This window comes from Saccopteryx bilineata, chromosome 2 (genome assembly GCF_036850765.1).
Source record: "Saccopteryx bilineata isolate mSacBil1 chromosome 2, mSacBil1_pri_phased_curated, whole genome shotgun sequence".
NCBI lineage: Eukaryota > Metazoa > Chordata > Mammalia > Chiroptera > Emballonuridae > Saccopteryx > Saccopteryx bilineata.
The window spans coordinates 285,128,727-285,145,882 of record NC_089491.1 but is presented as its reverse complement, the minus strand read 5'-3'; the positions used below and the strand labels follow the sequence as shown (position 1 = coordinate 285,145,882).

The window sequence follows — 17,156 nt, the reverse complement described above, 5'->3', positions numbered from 1 at the left end:
CATCATTCAACTACCTGCGGAGCAGCCTGGGTTGGAATTTGCTGATCATACTGGCCTTCTGTGACAAGACCCCGCAATGACCCTAACTCCACCGGGAGGTACGAGGTTCCATGATGGTGGGGTTCTCGGCACTGAACACAAGGTGTGGTTAGAGTAGGTGCTCACTAAATGTCTGTGAGACGCATGGAGAACTCTCTTAAAGCATTTTCCAGAGCTCTTCACACCCTGTCATCTCCTCCTGAAGGACAGGTCTGATCACAAGCTCCTCCTCCTGGTACAAAGCCCCCAAATTAGCACACACCCTACGGAGGGCGCCCCCTGAGCCACGGGGCCTCCAGGGGGCCCTGAGCTCCTGCCCTGGTCTGAGAGTCTCTCTGCCTGGACGCTCTGCACACCCTTTTCATCCACACTCCTCTGTCAAAAGCCTACTCATCTTTCAGGGTCTTCCTCAGGTGGCCGCACCTTCGTGGAAACTGTCGACAAGTGTCACCGTCTAATGCGAACCACGGAAACGCTGTGCGGAGAGCACTGGGCCCGGGAAGCTTGCACGTGGGATCAGAGCGCAGAAAAGCACCCACACCCTCCTACAACACAGCAGCAAAGTCCCTCCTGATGGGCCAGAGGCTGCTGGGCCCCCAAGGTTGAGGTCAGAGCAAAGGTCATCCATAGCACAGGGAGGAGAAGACGCGTGGCGTGAGGGGCGAGACAGTGGGGGCCACCATGGGCCGCAGGGAACGCGGGTGGCTTTCCTCTATGGAGAGCCTGTGGGCTTGGTGGCACGTGGGCAGACACGTGGCACCATGTTCCCAGGCCCCTAGGGGGGCTCAGGCAGCGCACCCGGCCAGGTGTGTGACCTCTCAGCAGACTTTTCTTTGTTGCTGTTGAGTTTAAGTTTGGGCAGCCAGGTGTTGCCGTCAGCCTTCCCTCAGGCAGGACCACAGTTTTGTCGTGTGTCTCCAGGCATGTGTGAAGTATTAACAATGGGAAATAAACCTCTTTGCCTACAACAGACTGGGATGAACCTTTACGCCAGTCTGGGGGAGTAGCCAAGTATCGTAAAATGCCGTATGTGCCAGGCTACCGGCCCAAACAGGTTTAATTCCACATGAAGGAAGAGGAGGCCGGAGGACACCTGTGCAGGGCTCCGCCCCGGGGCACCGGGAACCAGGCTCCCGCTCCCTCACCGTGGGCCCTGGGCCTCCGTCTCCTCGCGGGAGGACTGCGGAAGAGCCAGGTCCACTTGGTAAGGCCAAAGTGTCAAGTGCCCGCAACAGTGTCTGGCATGCGATCAGTGCCATCTCACAGTCTCCCTTTCTTCCATGGACCACACGGCACAGTGGCAGGGGCCCGTTTATACAACTTCACTAATCACACCATGAGGGCGTGGGGCCACCGGCCAGCGGGCCAGGACTGAGGTCATCTGGGCTTGATGGACACACAGCCCTGGTTACGTGGGATGCTTATAGAGCGTGTCATGACAGTATCTAGACCAGGGGTCCCCAAACTTTTTACACAGGGGGCCAGTTCACTGTCCCTCAGACCGTTGGGGGGCTGCCACATACAGTGCTCCTCTCACTGACCATCAGTGAAAGAGGTGCCCCTTTCTGGAAGTGCGGTGGGAGCTGTATAAATGGTTTCAGGTGGCCACATGCGGCCCGTGGGCTGTCGTAGTTTGGGGATGCCTGATTCTAGACCCTGAGGACAAGCCCTGTTACCTCTGTAACACAGCGCCCAGGTGCGGCCACACATTTGTGCTCCAGGGCAGGGAGCAGAATGTCACAGTGATGCTGAACGCAAGTCCCCCAGCGGCTCCTCCACCGACAAGGCGCCATCCTGCTGCTCTGTTAAAAGCTCTAATTCACGTAAAGGTGATCAGGAAAGTATCAGGTGAAATACAAGTAAACAGTAACGTCTTCATCCTTAGTTCTTCCACTGGCCTGGCAGCCTTGGGAGAGTACTGGACCCACTGCCCAGGGGCCTGGGTGTTTGTCGCAGCTGTGTGTCCTCAGACATGTCATGTCCCCACTCTGGGCCTCAGATTCTTCATCTTTAAGTGAGAGAGTTGGTCAGGGTGAGGTCTAAGGTGTCCAGCCTGAAAACCAAGGACTCTTTGACCTATGGGTCCCGAGCCAGCGTCTCACACCAAGAAGTCTCTTAGATTTCCTTGCATCACACTTGTCCTCTGAGTCTCGTCAGACACAAGGGCCTGTGGATTCCAGACCCGAAGGAGCCTCTATGACCTCCCACCTGAGCTCTGAGAGGTGGGGCTGGAGCCAGAGGAAAACGGGCCACTCTGCGCAGGCAGCCAGAACAGGCCCAGCTGTGAGCTGGGCTCGGGACAGGAGCAGAGAGGAGTCCAGGGACCCCACCCCAGTTTCTGAGCACCACTGTCGAGCTGTCTTCAAGATCCCTTCTCCACTGAAAAAAGGGAACAGGTTGGGAAGGAGACGTGGGGAGACTCGGTGGAGGGACAGAAAGCAGAGACAGAGGTGATGAGGGAGAGGAAGATGGGAACAGGGAGAACCAGCAGATGGTCCCACCCCAAGCAGGATGCGTCCCTGTCAGACATGGGAGTGGGACGTAAGGGCGGGGGGTAGGTGCACGGAGCAGGGAAGGGGGCATGGAGGGACAGGAAGGAAGGCTGGGTTGTGGCCGGATGAGGACTGACAATCTCATAGCCTAGGAAGTCCAAGTCCCCTTGGGCAGACAGCAAGACATAAACATTCCATCTCGCGCTGAAGCTTTCGTACATGTTAAAAATGGCAGGTTGTGTTCAGAGAGGCGCAGACACAAAGGTGTCCTTGGGGAGGACGTGTTCAGCACCCTTCAGATGAGCTGCAACAGAGGAAAGACTGAGAACCGCTCCTGGAGGGGCCCCGGGAGCCAGCCCTTGACCAGAGCGCTGCCTGGATGCAGTGATCCGCTTATCCAACACTGCTGACCCTCTGCTGTGTGCCAATCTGATGCCCTATTAATTTTTACATTCTAAGCCCAATATAGTGGTGCATACATAGCAAGAATTAATTAATACTTATTGGCTGAATGCAGGCATCTGTCTTATTGAGTCTCAATATAATTTCAGTAAACACTGTAAATCTTTGGTTCCCTTCTCTTTCTGAAGCCTAAAATCGATGGCCATATTAAACACTGCAGAGCCTTGCACTGCACGTCCCCTGACTTGTCTGTCCCTCTCCCCGCAGGTGCAGCCGGGGCATGCGCAGAGCCGGAGTGGGCCGAGGAGCAAGTGCCACGCGGGCGAGGCTGTGTCCTCTGGAGCCCAGGACTCGGCCGTGAGCTGAGCATCATGGAGAAGGTCAGCTCCTTCTTCAGTGACATCTGGAACATCATCCTGACCAAACACCGGGAGGGCCTCTACAACACCGTCTGCCTGGGCGTCATCCTGGGGCTGCCGCTCCTGGTGGTCATCACGCTCGTCTTCATCTGCTGCCACTGCTGCTGCAGCCGGCCGGGCAAGAGCAGCCAGCAGCCCGAGCGGAGCGCGGGGAAGGGCAAGAAGAAGAAGAAGAAGAAGAGGAAGGGTGAAGAAGACCTCTGGATCTCGGCCCAGCCCAAGCTCCTGCAGTTGGAGAAGCGGTCGTCACTGCCCGTCTAGCCAGGCAGGAGGCAGAGGTGCCCACCTCCAGGGGTTCGGCCACCATCCAGCCGCACGTGGGGCAGGGTTCTGCGGTCCCTAAAGTGTCCACAGAGGAACTTCTCAACCAAGGGACAAACCTCCGACTGAGTGTCCCCCGGAAGGCTCTCCCAGCATTCACACAGACAATTCCTGGGCACTGCCTTGGCAGCTGTGCACCCAATAGTGAGGCTCCTTACTGCAGACTCAGGCATGCCTTTCACCTACTTCTGGCACAGCCCATTAAAAAATTTTTAAAAAGCACAAGGACTATTTATCCATCCATCTTGATGTACCTCCCAAGTGCACACACACACATGCCACACACACATGCAATACATTATCTGCTCTTGCAAAAACATCTCATTGGAGGGCCTGGCACATATGCATAATCACCAGGCAAGGCCACACAGTCCATACCTGTTCCATGCACTACTCAGGTGAGAGATGTGTGCTATCTGACTCCTATCCCTACAAAACCTTCTGCTGGAAGTCCTCACAGTTGGACATTTCAGCAACCTGGTATAGTCCGCTTCCCTGTATAATGATGGAGTCCCACCAAGTGCCTGTGCTCCTGACCCCTCCCCTGGGAGGAAGTTTCAAGTGTGAGAGATCAGGATGCATTGAAAGCTACTGTCCTACAATGCTGGACAAGGTCCTCGGTACCACCAATCGGCATTGGATGTGGTCCAAGCCCTCTCTGAGATGCCGCCCCCAGGAAGTACTCGGCCAGGCATGCTTCTCCACACCGGAACTCGTAGCTCTGGGCAGTGACGCCTGGACAGCTACAGAAACCAAGTCACCTAGGTTACTCCACGCACTGCGGAGGGCGGCGTGTGCACTACAGGCGGAAAGGAGGTGTTCCCCCTGAGCTGGTGGCCCCAGAGGTTTTTAGCGGGAAGGAACTAAGACAACCACTGGTACCGCCCCGCAGAAGGCACACTGGCAATGACTTCTAGGGTTGTCATGCAGGTGAGGGACGTTGCAGGTGGGATGCGGAAATAGAGTCTAAGTGAGAGCAGGATGAAGTTCTATAGAGGTTTATTAGTATTTATCTTGAGGTTCAGGTGCCTTGTGCATGGGGTGGGGGGGTATGCATACTGTCCATGGATGCTGCTGGGTGCGTGATGATGTGAAGGGTAACCCTGTAATACCTCGCCAGTCCCCCCAAGTGACCTTCTAAGTGAACCCACTGATTGCTGCAATGGATGGAGGCTGGGTGTCAGATTCTGCAGGGGGGCGCATGCAGAACCAAGGGTCAGGCTGGCATGTGTGCCCTGAGGTGCACAGTAAGCTGAGGAGAGCGTCTCACTGGGCTGACGCTGGGGGCCCGAGTTAATCCACTCACATGATGAGTGGGTTGGTATTTTGATTGCATTGTGACCATATGGCAGTGATGGGTAACTCGCTGTGCTGTCAAAGTTCATTTGCAAACCTGCAGGGTGGCTGGCTCTCCTGAAATATTTTCCCAGGGAAGCTGTTCTAAATGGTGGTGAAATTGTGACTTAATAATGTAGCTAAACCATGGTACTTATAGTAGCAAAAAACTAAATTCTGTAAGATGTGTGAGGGGAAAATGTGCTGTCTCTGCTCACTTGGGCTACCTGGTACTCACCTGCCCCCAGGTACACCCCAGGCCTGCGCAGGGGGGATGCTGGTGGCAACTGCTGCCCCCGAGGACCCTGTGAGGCCCCAGGGGCCGCACATATTGTGGAACCTCCCACCCTAAGTGGCCCTAAGCATCCCAGGCATGCAGCCCCCTCACTTCTTAACCCCTTTGACCAGAGAAAGATACACCCGCTGAGTCCCTGTCCCCTTGTCACAAGGAGAGCTTGTCACGGAGCACCCAACTTGCCCTTGACATCACTGGCGGACTAGTCACTGCCCCACGTTCCCTGCTGCCCACCGGGACAAGCTCCCCTTCCTGTCTGCACCCCTTAGTCCCCCTGAAATGGAGGACCTGGGGAGATGCAGGGGCTGGCGGCTGAGAGTGGGTCAGATGAGATCCAGGCGAGCCCCTCACCAGAAACACGGTTGCCATGGCGACCGGCTGCTCATCTGAATTAAGACAGCCATCCAGTCGGTTGTCACTGCCATGACAAGGGCTCCGTCTCCACGAGCAGTGCCCTGCTGTCTCTTCACTGGATGGGCTTGCTCCATCTCGGGGAATCACAGGTCTCGCTTGTCCTCCACGGCCTAGGACCCAGGACACACAGCCCTGGACGAGGCCCGTCTATCCCCAGCTGGCCTGAGAGCCCCACCCCCCCGGGTGTGTGGAATACTGGGTGTCTGCAAGGAGCCCAAGGCGACTGTCCATAGCCACTCCTTCCCTTCCCACTTCATTCTCATCCTCTCTCTCTCCCTCTCTCTTCTCCTCTATCCCCTCTTCTCCCAGCTCTGTCCCTCCATCTTTACTCTTTTCCCTCCCAGCCTGTCCCAGACTCGGATGAGAGCCTGCTCGGCCCATCCCAGGGGTTCATACTAACAGGGACGTGGCAGGGTGTAAGGGAGAGGCTGCCTGAACTGTGCGGGTGCGGAGGAGCCCCGGGGAGTCCATGCAGCTTCCCATACACGGCCCCACGGTCAGAGGTCAGAGGCCTTTCCCCACCGCTCGCTGGGCTCGCTATTTTATTTCTTGGGGGAGATGGGGTGGATATAAATACAGGGTCATCACCTTTTTAAGAAGACTAGAAATGGTCCAGGTTGTACAGTATTTGTCAGTATTTTTTTTTCCTGGAAAATTCAAACACATCAACAGAAAAAGTTATTTAAATAAAGTACTTTGAACCTAAAAGCCATGCCTGGCCTCCTTACTTGTGGGAGTCAGACAGTTACTTTATTGACATTCGCTGTGCCCCTCCACCAGATGTCACTCACCAATAAGGGGTGCAGGGACCCACTTGGGGACACAAGGCCCAGTGGTCCGGGCACTGCCCCTGCCCCACGATCACAGGTCACAGGACCAGGAACACTCACACGGCTGCCCCCAGAGCAGATCTCAGAAGAGGCGCCTGTGCAGAAGGACCCTCCCGTGCTGGGCAGCACTTATACAATGCCCGCTTCCATGAGGCCAGCCAGTGTCTGCTTACAGGGAAGGTGGGAGAAGAGCAAAAACTAAGTGAAAATACACCTGTGAGTTAATACTGGTCCTGGAAGGAGAGAGTCAAAACCCTCTATAGTAGCTGCTGGAGAGAGAGAGGCAGAGAGAGGGAGACACATGTATGGATAAATACTCATCTTTCTTTTTAGTTAGCCACAGCTTTGCATTAATTGTGAAACATAATGGTTACATGCTCCCTGTCCCTTCCGAGATCATGCTAAACTGGTCATCAAAGTAGAAGCCATCTAGAAGAGTACTGTCCAGTAGAACTAGGAATGACCAAGTTATTCTTTGTCTACACTGTCCACTGTGGTGATGTTAACCACACAGAGCTCTTAAAATTAAAACGTGATGACCTCAAAGGTCCAGTAGCTGAGTCACACCAGCCATATTTCACGGCTAGTGGCCACCATCCCGAAGAGTGTGGGTCTAGAGCTCATGGACGGTGTGGTCAAACACACGGCCATCAGCTAGGGCTGAGGCAGGAAGGCCTACGCCTTCTGTCCCCCAAGGCAGGGGCGTTTCTGTAGTGTTGGTGGATCCCTGAGTCCCCCTCCACACTCTCCATGACGACCTGAGGACCATCCATTCAGCGCTCTGTTCCCTCCACCAGGACTTGCATGCCCTTCCAGTGCAGTGGAGGGACTGTCACCAGAAACCGTGTGGGGGAGGAGCAGCTGCTGACACCTGAGGGGAGGCCACAGCCAAATGCCATCAGTGCCACCTGCCCAGCCCGGCCCTGACCCTGGGGTATGAATATGGATTTGCAAAATGCCATGAGGGCTCTCAACTCATCAGAACCGGCTCCTTGGCCTTTGACCCTAGTATTACTACAAAATTCAAAGTCACAGGATTACAAGATACATAAAGAGTCCCTTCAACACAATTTTTGGTCTCTATCTTAGGTTCAAAGGGATATTTTAAAATACCTATGATGCCTCGCTCAGGTGGCCACATGCACCCATACCTAGCCTCTTCTCAAGGCTGTTCGTCCTGTGAGCCTTTCTGACTCAACCGTGTGCCAGGCACAGCAGGCGCCTGCAATACAACACTGTCTGGAGGGGCTCGCAGCCTGGTTGGGGGTTACAGTAGGAGGGTTGCTGCTCACTGGGAGGACGCTTCACAGCCAGTCCCTGGACAGGCTGGGGACATCCCCCCGGAGCTGCCCAGAGTCTGGAGGAGGAGATCAGGGAAGGAAGGCACGTCTGCAGAGCCCACGACCTGAACATGCCACCCGCGGCAATGACCTGGGGACAGGGTTGAGTGTGGGGCTGGGACTCAGCGCCAGGGTTGTACGGACGCTGAGACGAGCTCCAACTGCCACCAGGCAGGGAGGGCAGGTCCACAACATAAGTCTGTGAAAGTGCAGAGTGCATGACAGTACCTTTCACAGGGACAGAGGAGTCAACGAGAGACAAGGCACTTCACAGACAGCGCCTGGCTTCGTCGGAAGGGCTCAGTACATGCAAGGTGTTCTCAGTAAGGGCAGAAGGAAGATCAGGAGGGAGCCGTATTCCTGAAGTCAGAGGAGAAGAAACTTGCAAGAAGAAAGCCGGAGTCCACAAAACTTATGGTGCGGAGAAGTCAAGAGGTAGGGATTGAAAATAACGGACATTTTCTACTCCCCTTGGTGTAATGCATTCCCTAATTTCACCACACACTGCGGTGTCTACAGCATGACCAGCGGTCTGTGAATAAGACCAGCGACCTTGCCCAATCTGCAGTAGGGATGGGCAAGGTCGCTGAAGTACCTACCTGGCCTCCTTCTGTGCCCTCGGCCCACAACCGAGCCGCTCTAAGGCGGCAGTGCCCCCTGGTGGCCAGGTCGGGAGAGCGTTTGCATCAACATTTTTGTCCCAGTAACAGCAGTGTTTCCCTGAGGATATCAATACCAATCCGCCTCTATCACAGCTCCTCGGACTATTATCACGCTAAAGACTCATTGGGTTTTATGGGAGGTTCACAAACCTGTCTGAGTTGAGACTGCCACGCTCATTTGACAGATGAGGGACTTTTATAATTCTAAGTCTTAATTGTTGTTAGAAACATTTCTGGTGACATGTGCCAGATTTGACATCACTACATACAGGAATGCTGCTCTAACCACACAAGGCTTGCCCAGCAAGGGGAGATCAGACCGTATGGCAGCTGAGCATGTATGTTCCTGTACTCCCTGCACACTCCTCCCATTCCCACACCCATGAATGAGAAACAGCCTTTGGCAGTAAAAATCCTGTCTTATTCACCACATCCCCAATACCCAGCTCGGGACCTGGTGTGTACATACTGCATACACTAAATAAAGTCATTGATTAGCGGGAAACAGAATCACTGAGTGTTTCTCACAGTGCATGTCCCCTGTCCTCCTCTACCCTTTTTTGCCACATTTGTTAAATCTTGGGTGGGGCCAAAAAACTTCTTTTCCTAACCAGCACTCTAGATCAGTGATTCTCAACCTTTTCCACCTCATGACACACACAAGCTAATTAATAAAATCATATAATTACATATATATATATTTTTTTTTTTTTTTTTTTTTTTTTTTTACCAATCTGACATAAAAATAGAAGTGGTTTTGATTTGTTCACACTGGATGGCTATTGTGGTGTGGGCTGTCTTCATTTTTTTATTTGACAATCTAAGAGAAAAGAGGTCAGTGCCCCCTGACTACATACACAGTCAAGTATGGCATGTTTTTAAATTTCCTTGTGGCACACCGGTTGAAAGGCACTGCTCTAGGTAAATGCCAGTGATCTCTGACTCACACCTAAGAAATATTATCTAGATACTCAGAAAACGAACAAAAAATTCTATGGTCAGATACGTTTACAAAACACTGCATGCTGTGACTGCCCCTCTCCTCCTTGAGATCCGCAATGCATGTATCACATCAGGTTCCCACAGGGGCTATGATAAAGAAACAGGTGCAAGCCTGCCTAACTCGGGAGTTTTCCCAAGCTTATTGAACCATGAGAGAGCTCTTCTTTTAGCACCTCCGGAGGAGCAAGGGTTCCAAGGAACACCGCTTGGGAAATGCTGCCCTGGAGGGCTCGTGTATCCCCCATGCTTCATCTGTCCCTGTTGTCCACTGCTTATAGCTCAGCTCCTACTGTCCCCAAGGACACGGGTTCTGAAATGCACGGATACTGTGTCACCTCTGATAGCCTCTGTTTCTCACTCGGCCCTTTCTCTTTCTTCCATTAGTGAGCCATAATCGCACCGGTGGCTATTCATGGCCCATAGACCTGGCTAGGGACACACCTCTATCAAGGGGTGAGGAAGGAAAATCCACAGTTTGAATGAAGTTATGGAGACTGAAGACGCCCCGGCCCCTCCCCCGCCACCCTCCCCCTCTCCGGCCCTGTACAGTACCTGAGAGCGCCCAGAGCGCCCCGTCTGATTTCCACACCAGCCAAGGCAGTGCGTAAATCGGGGCTGGGTCATTCCCATTTTATAAACAAGGAAAGCGAGGCCCAGAGGAGGTAGGCGGTCCCCCAGAACTGTCATGGAACGCAGCCTCAGACCCCTCGCTGTGCCCCCACCATGCACAGGGCACCGCGATCCAGGCCTCGCTCCGACAGCGGCCCCTCAGAATGGTCGCCTGCAGGATCACCTCCCTGGAGGCAGAAACGTTCCCGACACAATAAAGGGCTCTGCCCATAAGCTTGTTGATGCCCCGGATGTCTCCTTTGGAGGGGCCGCAGCAAAGCCTCCTCTGCCTCCTTAGCCTTCACTTCCCAAAGTAAAGAATTCTTTTTATTCCGTTTTGTTTCCTTCTTTAACTTAAATCATAACACCGCAAAACCACTGTTTTCTAGTTCTCTCCTTCTAAGTGCACTGCAATTCTTCTGTACTGTAGAATGGACAGGCGTCTGCGGGCTAACTTGGAAACCTAACTTCTTCATGTAACATTGGGACTGAAACAACCTGTTTCGCTTTTCCCCTGAAGAAAAAAAAACAGCAACCAGAAAGCCTTGGGAAGTGGATCCACTTGCATATTAGGAACTACCTAAAATCCCTTTGGGGGCGGGGGTGCCCCCCCCCACCTTTCATCAGGCCAGCGGCCCCATCACACCTGTCTCAGCCCTCAGCCCAGTAAACCAGGTCCGCGAGTCCGGGCTCACTAGGCCACCTCGGCAAAGTATTTCCCAGTTACCTGCTTTGCGCATTAGTCCAGCGGCAACGCTGCCTGCACAAACACCAAGCACCGGTTGGGCACCGGCCGTACCCCAGAGGCTGACTCTCAACACCATGTTACCCAGCAAGGAAGAGAGGTAGGAACTTCCCAGAACTCACCTTTACGAAGGTGAGAAAGTGGCGGTGGCGTGGGGCAACACTGCCACCTGCTGGTCGGCCTGGGTACTGCGCGCCTCCTGCGCCGGCCGCGCGCCGGGTGAGCAGCTCCTCTTCATCGCCCGGTGAACAGCAAGCATTAAGGGAATGAATGACTTGGAAACTTGTTTCGCGAACGACTTCCTCCAGCGAAGGATGTTTCCCCAAGAGCTTTCCACTGTTCCCACTTGTTTTTCCTTCTGCCACCGTGCTGCGCGTCTGTTTGCATTTCTCCCCGTCCGCGGCCCCCCCCTCTTCACACACAGCGCCTGGTCCCTGTCCTTGGGTCACCCCCTTAATCACAGCCCCTTGAGTCATCCTGGTCTTTCTCCTCGGCCCTTTTCTGCCTTTTCTGGCTTGAATGATCCTCAGAATCTCTGCAGTCATGTCGTCTGACAAACACGGCCTCTGGGACGCGTCCCAGTGGAAGGAAGCCGCTGGCAAGAGCCAGCTCCAGGCAAGCACCCCTCTCCGCCTTCACCACCTGGGCCCCTCCGGGCAGGCTGTCCCTTCCTCCTGCAGAGCCCTCTCCCCTTTCACTATTCCAGGCACAGGCCAAGAAGGTTATTCATTACCTGTGGCCTATTGCACAGCCTGTGCCCCGTCTGGGAACCTCTACCCTTGCCTCCCCAAACCTCCCTCACCGCCTCCAAGGAGCTTGAAAAGCGCAAGCGCCCAGGACCCAGCTGAGACTCGTTGCAGCCAAAGCCAAGCCGGGAGGTGAGGTGGGAGCCAGACCACAGCAGCCCAGCTGATGCTGCCGGTCGTGAGGTCCACGCTGCGCATGCACGTCGGCCAAGCCAGAGTCCCCGCCCACCTCCCCGGCGTGGCCCCGCACCAAGCGCCCCTCACCTCGCCGAGAAAACGCATTGCTACCTCAAACTCACCGCACTCTGCCTTTTCTCATCTCTGTAACCAAGTTCCCTTCTCCCAGGGTGCCCTGCCTCCCCCAGGCCTCTCCTTTCTCCTGGGCAAACTCAGAGGCGTCCCTCCAGCCTCCAGCAGACCTCACACCCATGGAGGGCTGGGGCGCTCTCCAGCACCCCGCTCTGCTCGCACTGGCCAGTTCCCATCTCCGTTGACCTGCTATCCCCACCTTACTGCCCACTGTCATGGTTTGTCCCCAGGGCTGTCCCCATCGTACTGCAGAAAGGGGCTGTGTCCCTGCTTTGGGTGTCTTGCATGAAACAGACAATGGCTTGGAGACTTCATCAAACGCTTGTGATACTTCTGTCCTCGCGTCCACCCTGGTACCTGGCTGGCAGCCTCTCCTTTCAATGACAGCTTTTGTTTTCTCTGGTTTGTCCCCAATGGCTTATAACTTGGCTCTAAGAAAAGTGTTTGACCCTCTGAAGAGCGGGTGTATCCAGACACTCATTCCTGAGGCCTATTTCAGCTACCAGAGTGGGGCCACCAAGGAGGGTCACTTAAATGAGGTTAGGCAGGGAGGTTCAGGGCTGGAGTGTTCTCGTCAGATAAACATCCTTTAAAAATGAACTCCCCTCCCCGACTTCCTTCTCTTCCTGGCATAGGACCCTTGAAGGGTCAGTTGGGGTTTTCTCCACCCTGAGCCTTTGGGGCACCATGGGTCAACCCTACAGACCAAAGAAGGCAAGAAAGAACCAGTTTCCCGCAAGTCCTCGACTTGGCAGTGGTGAACAAAGGCTGGGGTCAGAGAACATGGGAGTATGCTTGTAAGGCCAGGAGCCGCCATCGTGGCCATTCACATGCAGGTTCCCATTGGATTCGGGCAGAAAGAAATGGCGGAGTTGGAGGATGGTGGGCCATCCTGTTTATTGGGTCTCACCAAGACAGGCAAACCACAAGAGAAGACAAGGGGAAAACAGAAAACCAGCATTTCCCATGAAGGGCAGGGATCAGGGAGGCCCCTGCAATGGTGATAGCAGGAACTGAGAGAGCAAGCTCCCGGTCTGCCCCACTTCACAGTGCAGAAACCAAAAACCTTCAACCCAATACACAAACAAGGAAGTCTCCGATACAAAGTCACCCATCCGAGGCACAATTGGACTCCTCATGAGAATGCACCACTCACATCATGCAATCAGTCAAGGGTGTGGGGAAAAGCCCAGTCCCAAAACCAAGCCCTAGGCCACAATGACCTGGCCTGCTTACAGCCTGTCCCCCACGCCCAACACAAACTACAAGCGAGCAAACCTACACATCATATTCAAAAACCCACTTGACCAACAGTGCTGATGCCATCACCCATGCCCCCAGAGCTAAAAGACCCTCACTGGGAGGCCTCTGTGCCAGACACTCAGAGCGGGCAGCAGTCCAGCCGCAGGCCCAATCCGGACCTACAGAGCAGAAGGTCTGGGCTCGGGCTCAGCAATCCCATGCTTTCACGAGCACGTTTTGTTGTAAAGTAGCGTACCTTACTTCCACGGGTTTATGTAGAGACATTGTAAAGCCAGTAGCCACGGCCACCATCACAGCCACCTGGCCCATACAGGTTCACATTTGATTCGGACAGACAGTAATGAAACAACGGAGCCAAGAACTGGTGGGCCATTAGTTTTAATCCTAGCTTGCACCCGAGGAGAAAGAAATATACAAAGTGGGAAAACACTTCCCTTTCCATTCAGGGCTCCCAAAGCCACTGACTTATCCGAGTTTCCTAGAATCAAAGGTTTCTAGCTCACCAGCCTTATTCATCTCTGTTCCCCATCTCCTTCTCTCTGCACAAACTGGCTTCTCTTTCAGCACTCCGCCATCTTGGCTGCTTCTCCTGTCCCCCACGTGGCCTTTCTCTGCTCTCCCCCAGCATGGGCTTCTCTGCCCCATTTTATAGTATAGAAATCAAAACCTTTAATCCAATATACAGACAAGGAAGTCTCTGATACAAAGTCACTTATCTGAGGCATAATGGGATTCCTCATGAGAGTGCACCACCCCATATCATGCAACAGTCAAGCGTGTGGGGGAAAGCTTAGTCTTAAAACTAAGCCTCGGGCTATAACCACCCTGCCTGTTTACAGCCTGTCCCCCACACCCAATACAAACTATAAGCGAGCAAACATATATATCATATTTAAAAACTTATTTGACCAATGTTGGGCAGATAAAATATATTATGCTCACTTTGTTAAAAATGGCGCTGCCCACATGGAAGCCCGTTGCCCAGGTGATGATATTAGTCGCCCTTCTTACTTGGGATGGGCATGATTATATTAATGTGTGTTGGGGGCGGGCTGTGGGCAGGCAGGATCTTTGTAGCCTGGGGCTTGGTTTTAGGACTAAGCCTTTCCCACTCTTTTTGATGTGGGGTGGTACACTCTCATGAGGAATCCCATTATGCCTCAGATAAGTGACTTTGTATCAGAGACTTCCTTGTTTGTATATTGGATTAAAGGTTTTGATTTCTACACTATTAAGTGGGGCAGACCAGGAGCTTGCTCTTTCTCGGTTCTTGAGATTAGCATTAGAGCAGAGAGCAGAGAGAGGAGAGCAGAGAATGCCACATGGAGGAGGCCAGGAGAAGCAGCCAAGATGGAGGAATGCTGAAGAAGCCAGTTTGTGCAGAGAGAAAGAGATGGGGAATGAAGGAGAATGAGGATGGTGAGCTAGAAACTTTTGATCATAGGAAACTCAGATAAGTCAGTAGCTTTGTGAGCACTGAATGAGTGAGTTTTGGAGCTCAGTGTGTATTTTTACTTGCCCGCCGGGTGCAAGCTAGGATTAAAGCTAACGTCCCACCAGTTCTTGGCTCCATTGTTTCATTACCGTCTGTCCGAATCTAATGCGAATCTGCATGGACCAGGTGGCTATGATGGTGGCCTTGGCCACTGGCCATACATTTGGCGTAGTCTGTGGCAGGATTTGGAATTCAGTATGGAGCCACCACCACCTTTGAGTGGTGGAGTAGAAGACTGGCTGCTGTTATGGTTCCCCATGGCTGTCCTTTTGGGGACTGTAGGCTGGCTGACTTTTACAGCCATGAGTGAGGAAACCGAGAGCTCTGTGGAAGAGACTGCCCGAGACTTGCAAACCAAGCAGTGGAAGGAACTGGAGCAAACATGGGAGAAAGAGATGCCGACCCTGGAGCTGGAACAAGCACCGGAGGAGGCCGACCAGGTTCACGAGATTCGCTTGGAAATACAGCATGCTGGAGGAGGAATCACAGGTTCATGAGTTGCAGCTTGCCCTGGACGTTGTGTAGAGCCAGCAGCTGCGGAAGGCCAGGGCTGAGACCAGAGCCGGGGCTGCAGAGCAGAAGGCGGCGGCGGCAGCCTGTGGCTCGAGCCTGGCAGCAGGAGATGGCATTTCCAGTTCCTCTTTGGAGGATGAGGAGAATCGGGCTGGAGCTGTGATCCACAGTCTCCAGAAGGTGAGAGTCCAGCAGCAAGGAGTACCTACTACTCTCCTGGTACATCTGCGATTTTGGGAATAGGGGTGGGTGCCATTATGATCTCCGGAGCAGAGATGGAAATGCTGACTGCCATTGCCACGTGCTCCTCTTTGGGACAGTGTAAGACCTGCCAGGATGGCAGGGATGAGGGGGGTGGCTGAGGCCCCATGTGCGTGGACTGATTCCTGGACTATGACTGGAGTGAGCACTGGCTCCTTTGTTGGATGGACTTAGGATTTTGGACAATGTGAAATACCCTGATGGGGATGGGGGGTGGCTTTGCTGAAGGCCCTTCCCCTGCCCCAGGAAGCCTTTCAAACCACTAGAAAGAAAGCTGAGGACATTTTGTACTTTTGGCAAAGTGCTCAGAGACCGGTGAAATGTACCTTTGTAATTGTTGAAATTGTATGATTTGTCATGTTGTTGTAATTTGTGTAATGTGCCTAACTTCCTTGCACAGGGATGCCGGTGATGTAGATTGTGGGTAGTAAAGTGAGCATAGGGGTGGATTGTTGGGCAGATAAAATATATTATGCTCACTTTGTTAAAGATGGTGCTGCCCACATGGAAGCCCGTTGCCCAGGTAATGATATTAGTCGCCCTTCTTGCTTGGGATGGGCATGATTATATTAATTTATGTTGAGGGTGGGTTGTGGGCAGGCAGGATCTTTGTAGCCTAAGGCTTGGTTTTAGGACTAAGCTTTTCCTACCCTTTTTGATGTGGGGTGGTACACTCTCATGAGGAATCCCATTATGCCTCAGATAAGTGACTTTGTATCAGAGACTTCCTTGTTTGTATATTGGATTAAAGGTTTTGATTTCTGCACTATAAAGTGGACCAAACCGGGAGCTTGCTCTCTCTCGGTTCTTGCTATCACTATTGCAGGGGCCTCCCTGATCCCTTGCCCTTCATGGGAAAAGCAGGTTTTCTGCTTTTCCCTTGTCTTCTCTTGTGGCTTGCCTGTCTTGGTGAGATACCAATAAACAGAATGGCCCATCATCCTCTGACTCCGCCATTTCTTTACAATCTGCCTGAATCCAATGGGAACCTGCATGTGAATGGCCACAATGGTGGCTCCTGGCCTTACAACCAACAATCTACCCCTTTTGCTCACTTCAAAATCTAAAGCACAGGTATTCCTGCACAAGGAAATTAGGCACATTACACAAATTACAACATGACAAATCATACAATTTCAACAATTACAAAGATACACTTCACCAGTCTCTGAGCACTTTGCCAAAAGCGCAAAATATCCTCAGCCTTGTTTCTAGCCATGGGAAAAGCTTCCAGGGGCAGGGGAGTGCTTCCAGCAAAGCTGCCCCCCACACCTAATACAAACTATAAGCAAGCAAACATATATATCATATTTTAAAACTTCTTTGATCAACACAGAGACTTCCTTGTTTGTATATTGGGTTAAAGGTTTTGATTTCTATACTATAAAATGGGGTAGAGGAGCCCATGCTAGAGGAGAGCAGAGAAAGGCCACGTAGAGGAGAGGAGAAGCAGCCAAGATGGCAGAGTGCTGAAGGAGAAGCCAGTTTGTGCAGAGAGGAGATGGGGAACAGAGGTGAATAAGGCTGGTGAGGTACAAACCTTTGATTCTAGAAAACTCGGATAAGTCAGTGGCTTTGGGAGCCCTGAATGGAAAGGGAAGTGTTTTCCCACTGTGTGTATTTCTTGCCCACGCAATGCAAGCTAGGATTAAAGCTAATGGCCT

At 53.0% G+C, this 17,156-nt stretch overlaps 1 protein-coding gene across 1 annotated transcript in view; it reads left to right on the top strand.

Moving 5' to 3' along the window:
- KIAA0040 (KIAA0040 ortholog) overlaps positions 1 to 6,425 on the top strand; it is a 30,072-nt gene extending 23,647 nt beyond the window's left edge. The window contains exon 2 of the mRNA XM_066261203.1: positions 3,201 to 6,425. Coding sequence (XP_066117300.1) covers positions 3,305 to 3,613 — 309 coding nt within the window. The 5' untranslated portion in view covers positions 3,201 to 3,304 and the 3' untranslated portion in view covers positions 3,614 to 6,425. The remainder of the gene's footprint in view (positions 1 to 3,200) is intronic.
- Positions 6,426 to 17,156: the final 10,731 nt, after the last annotated feature.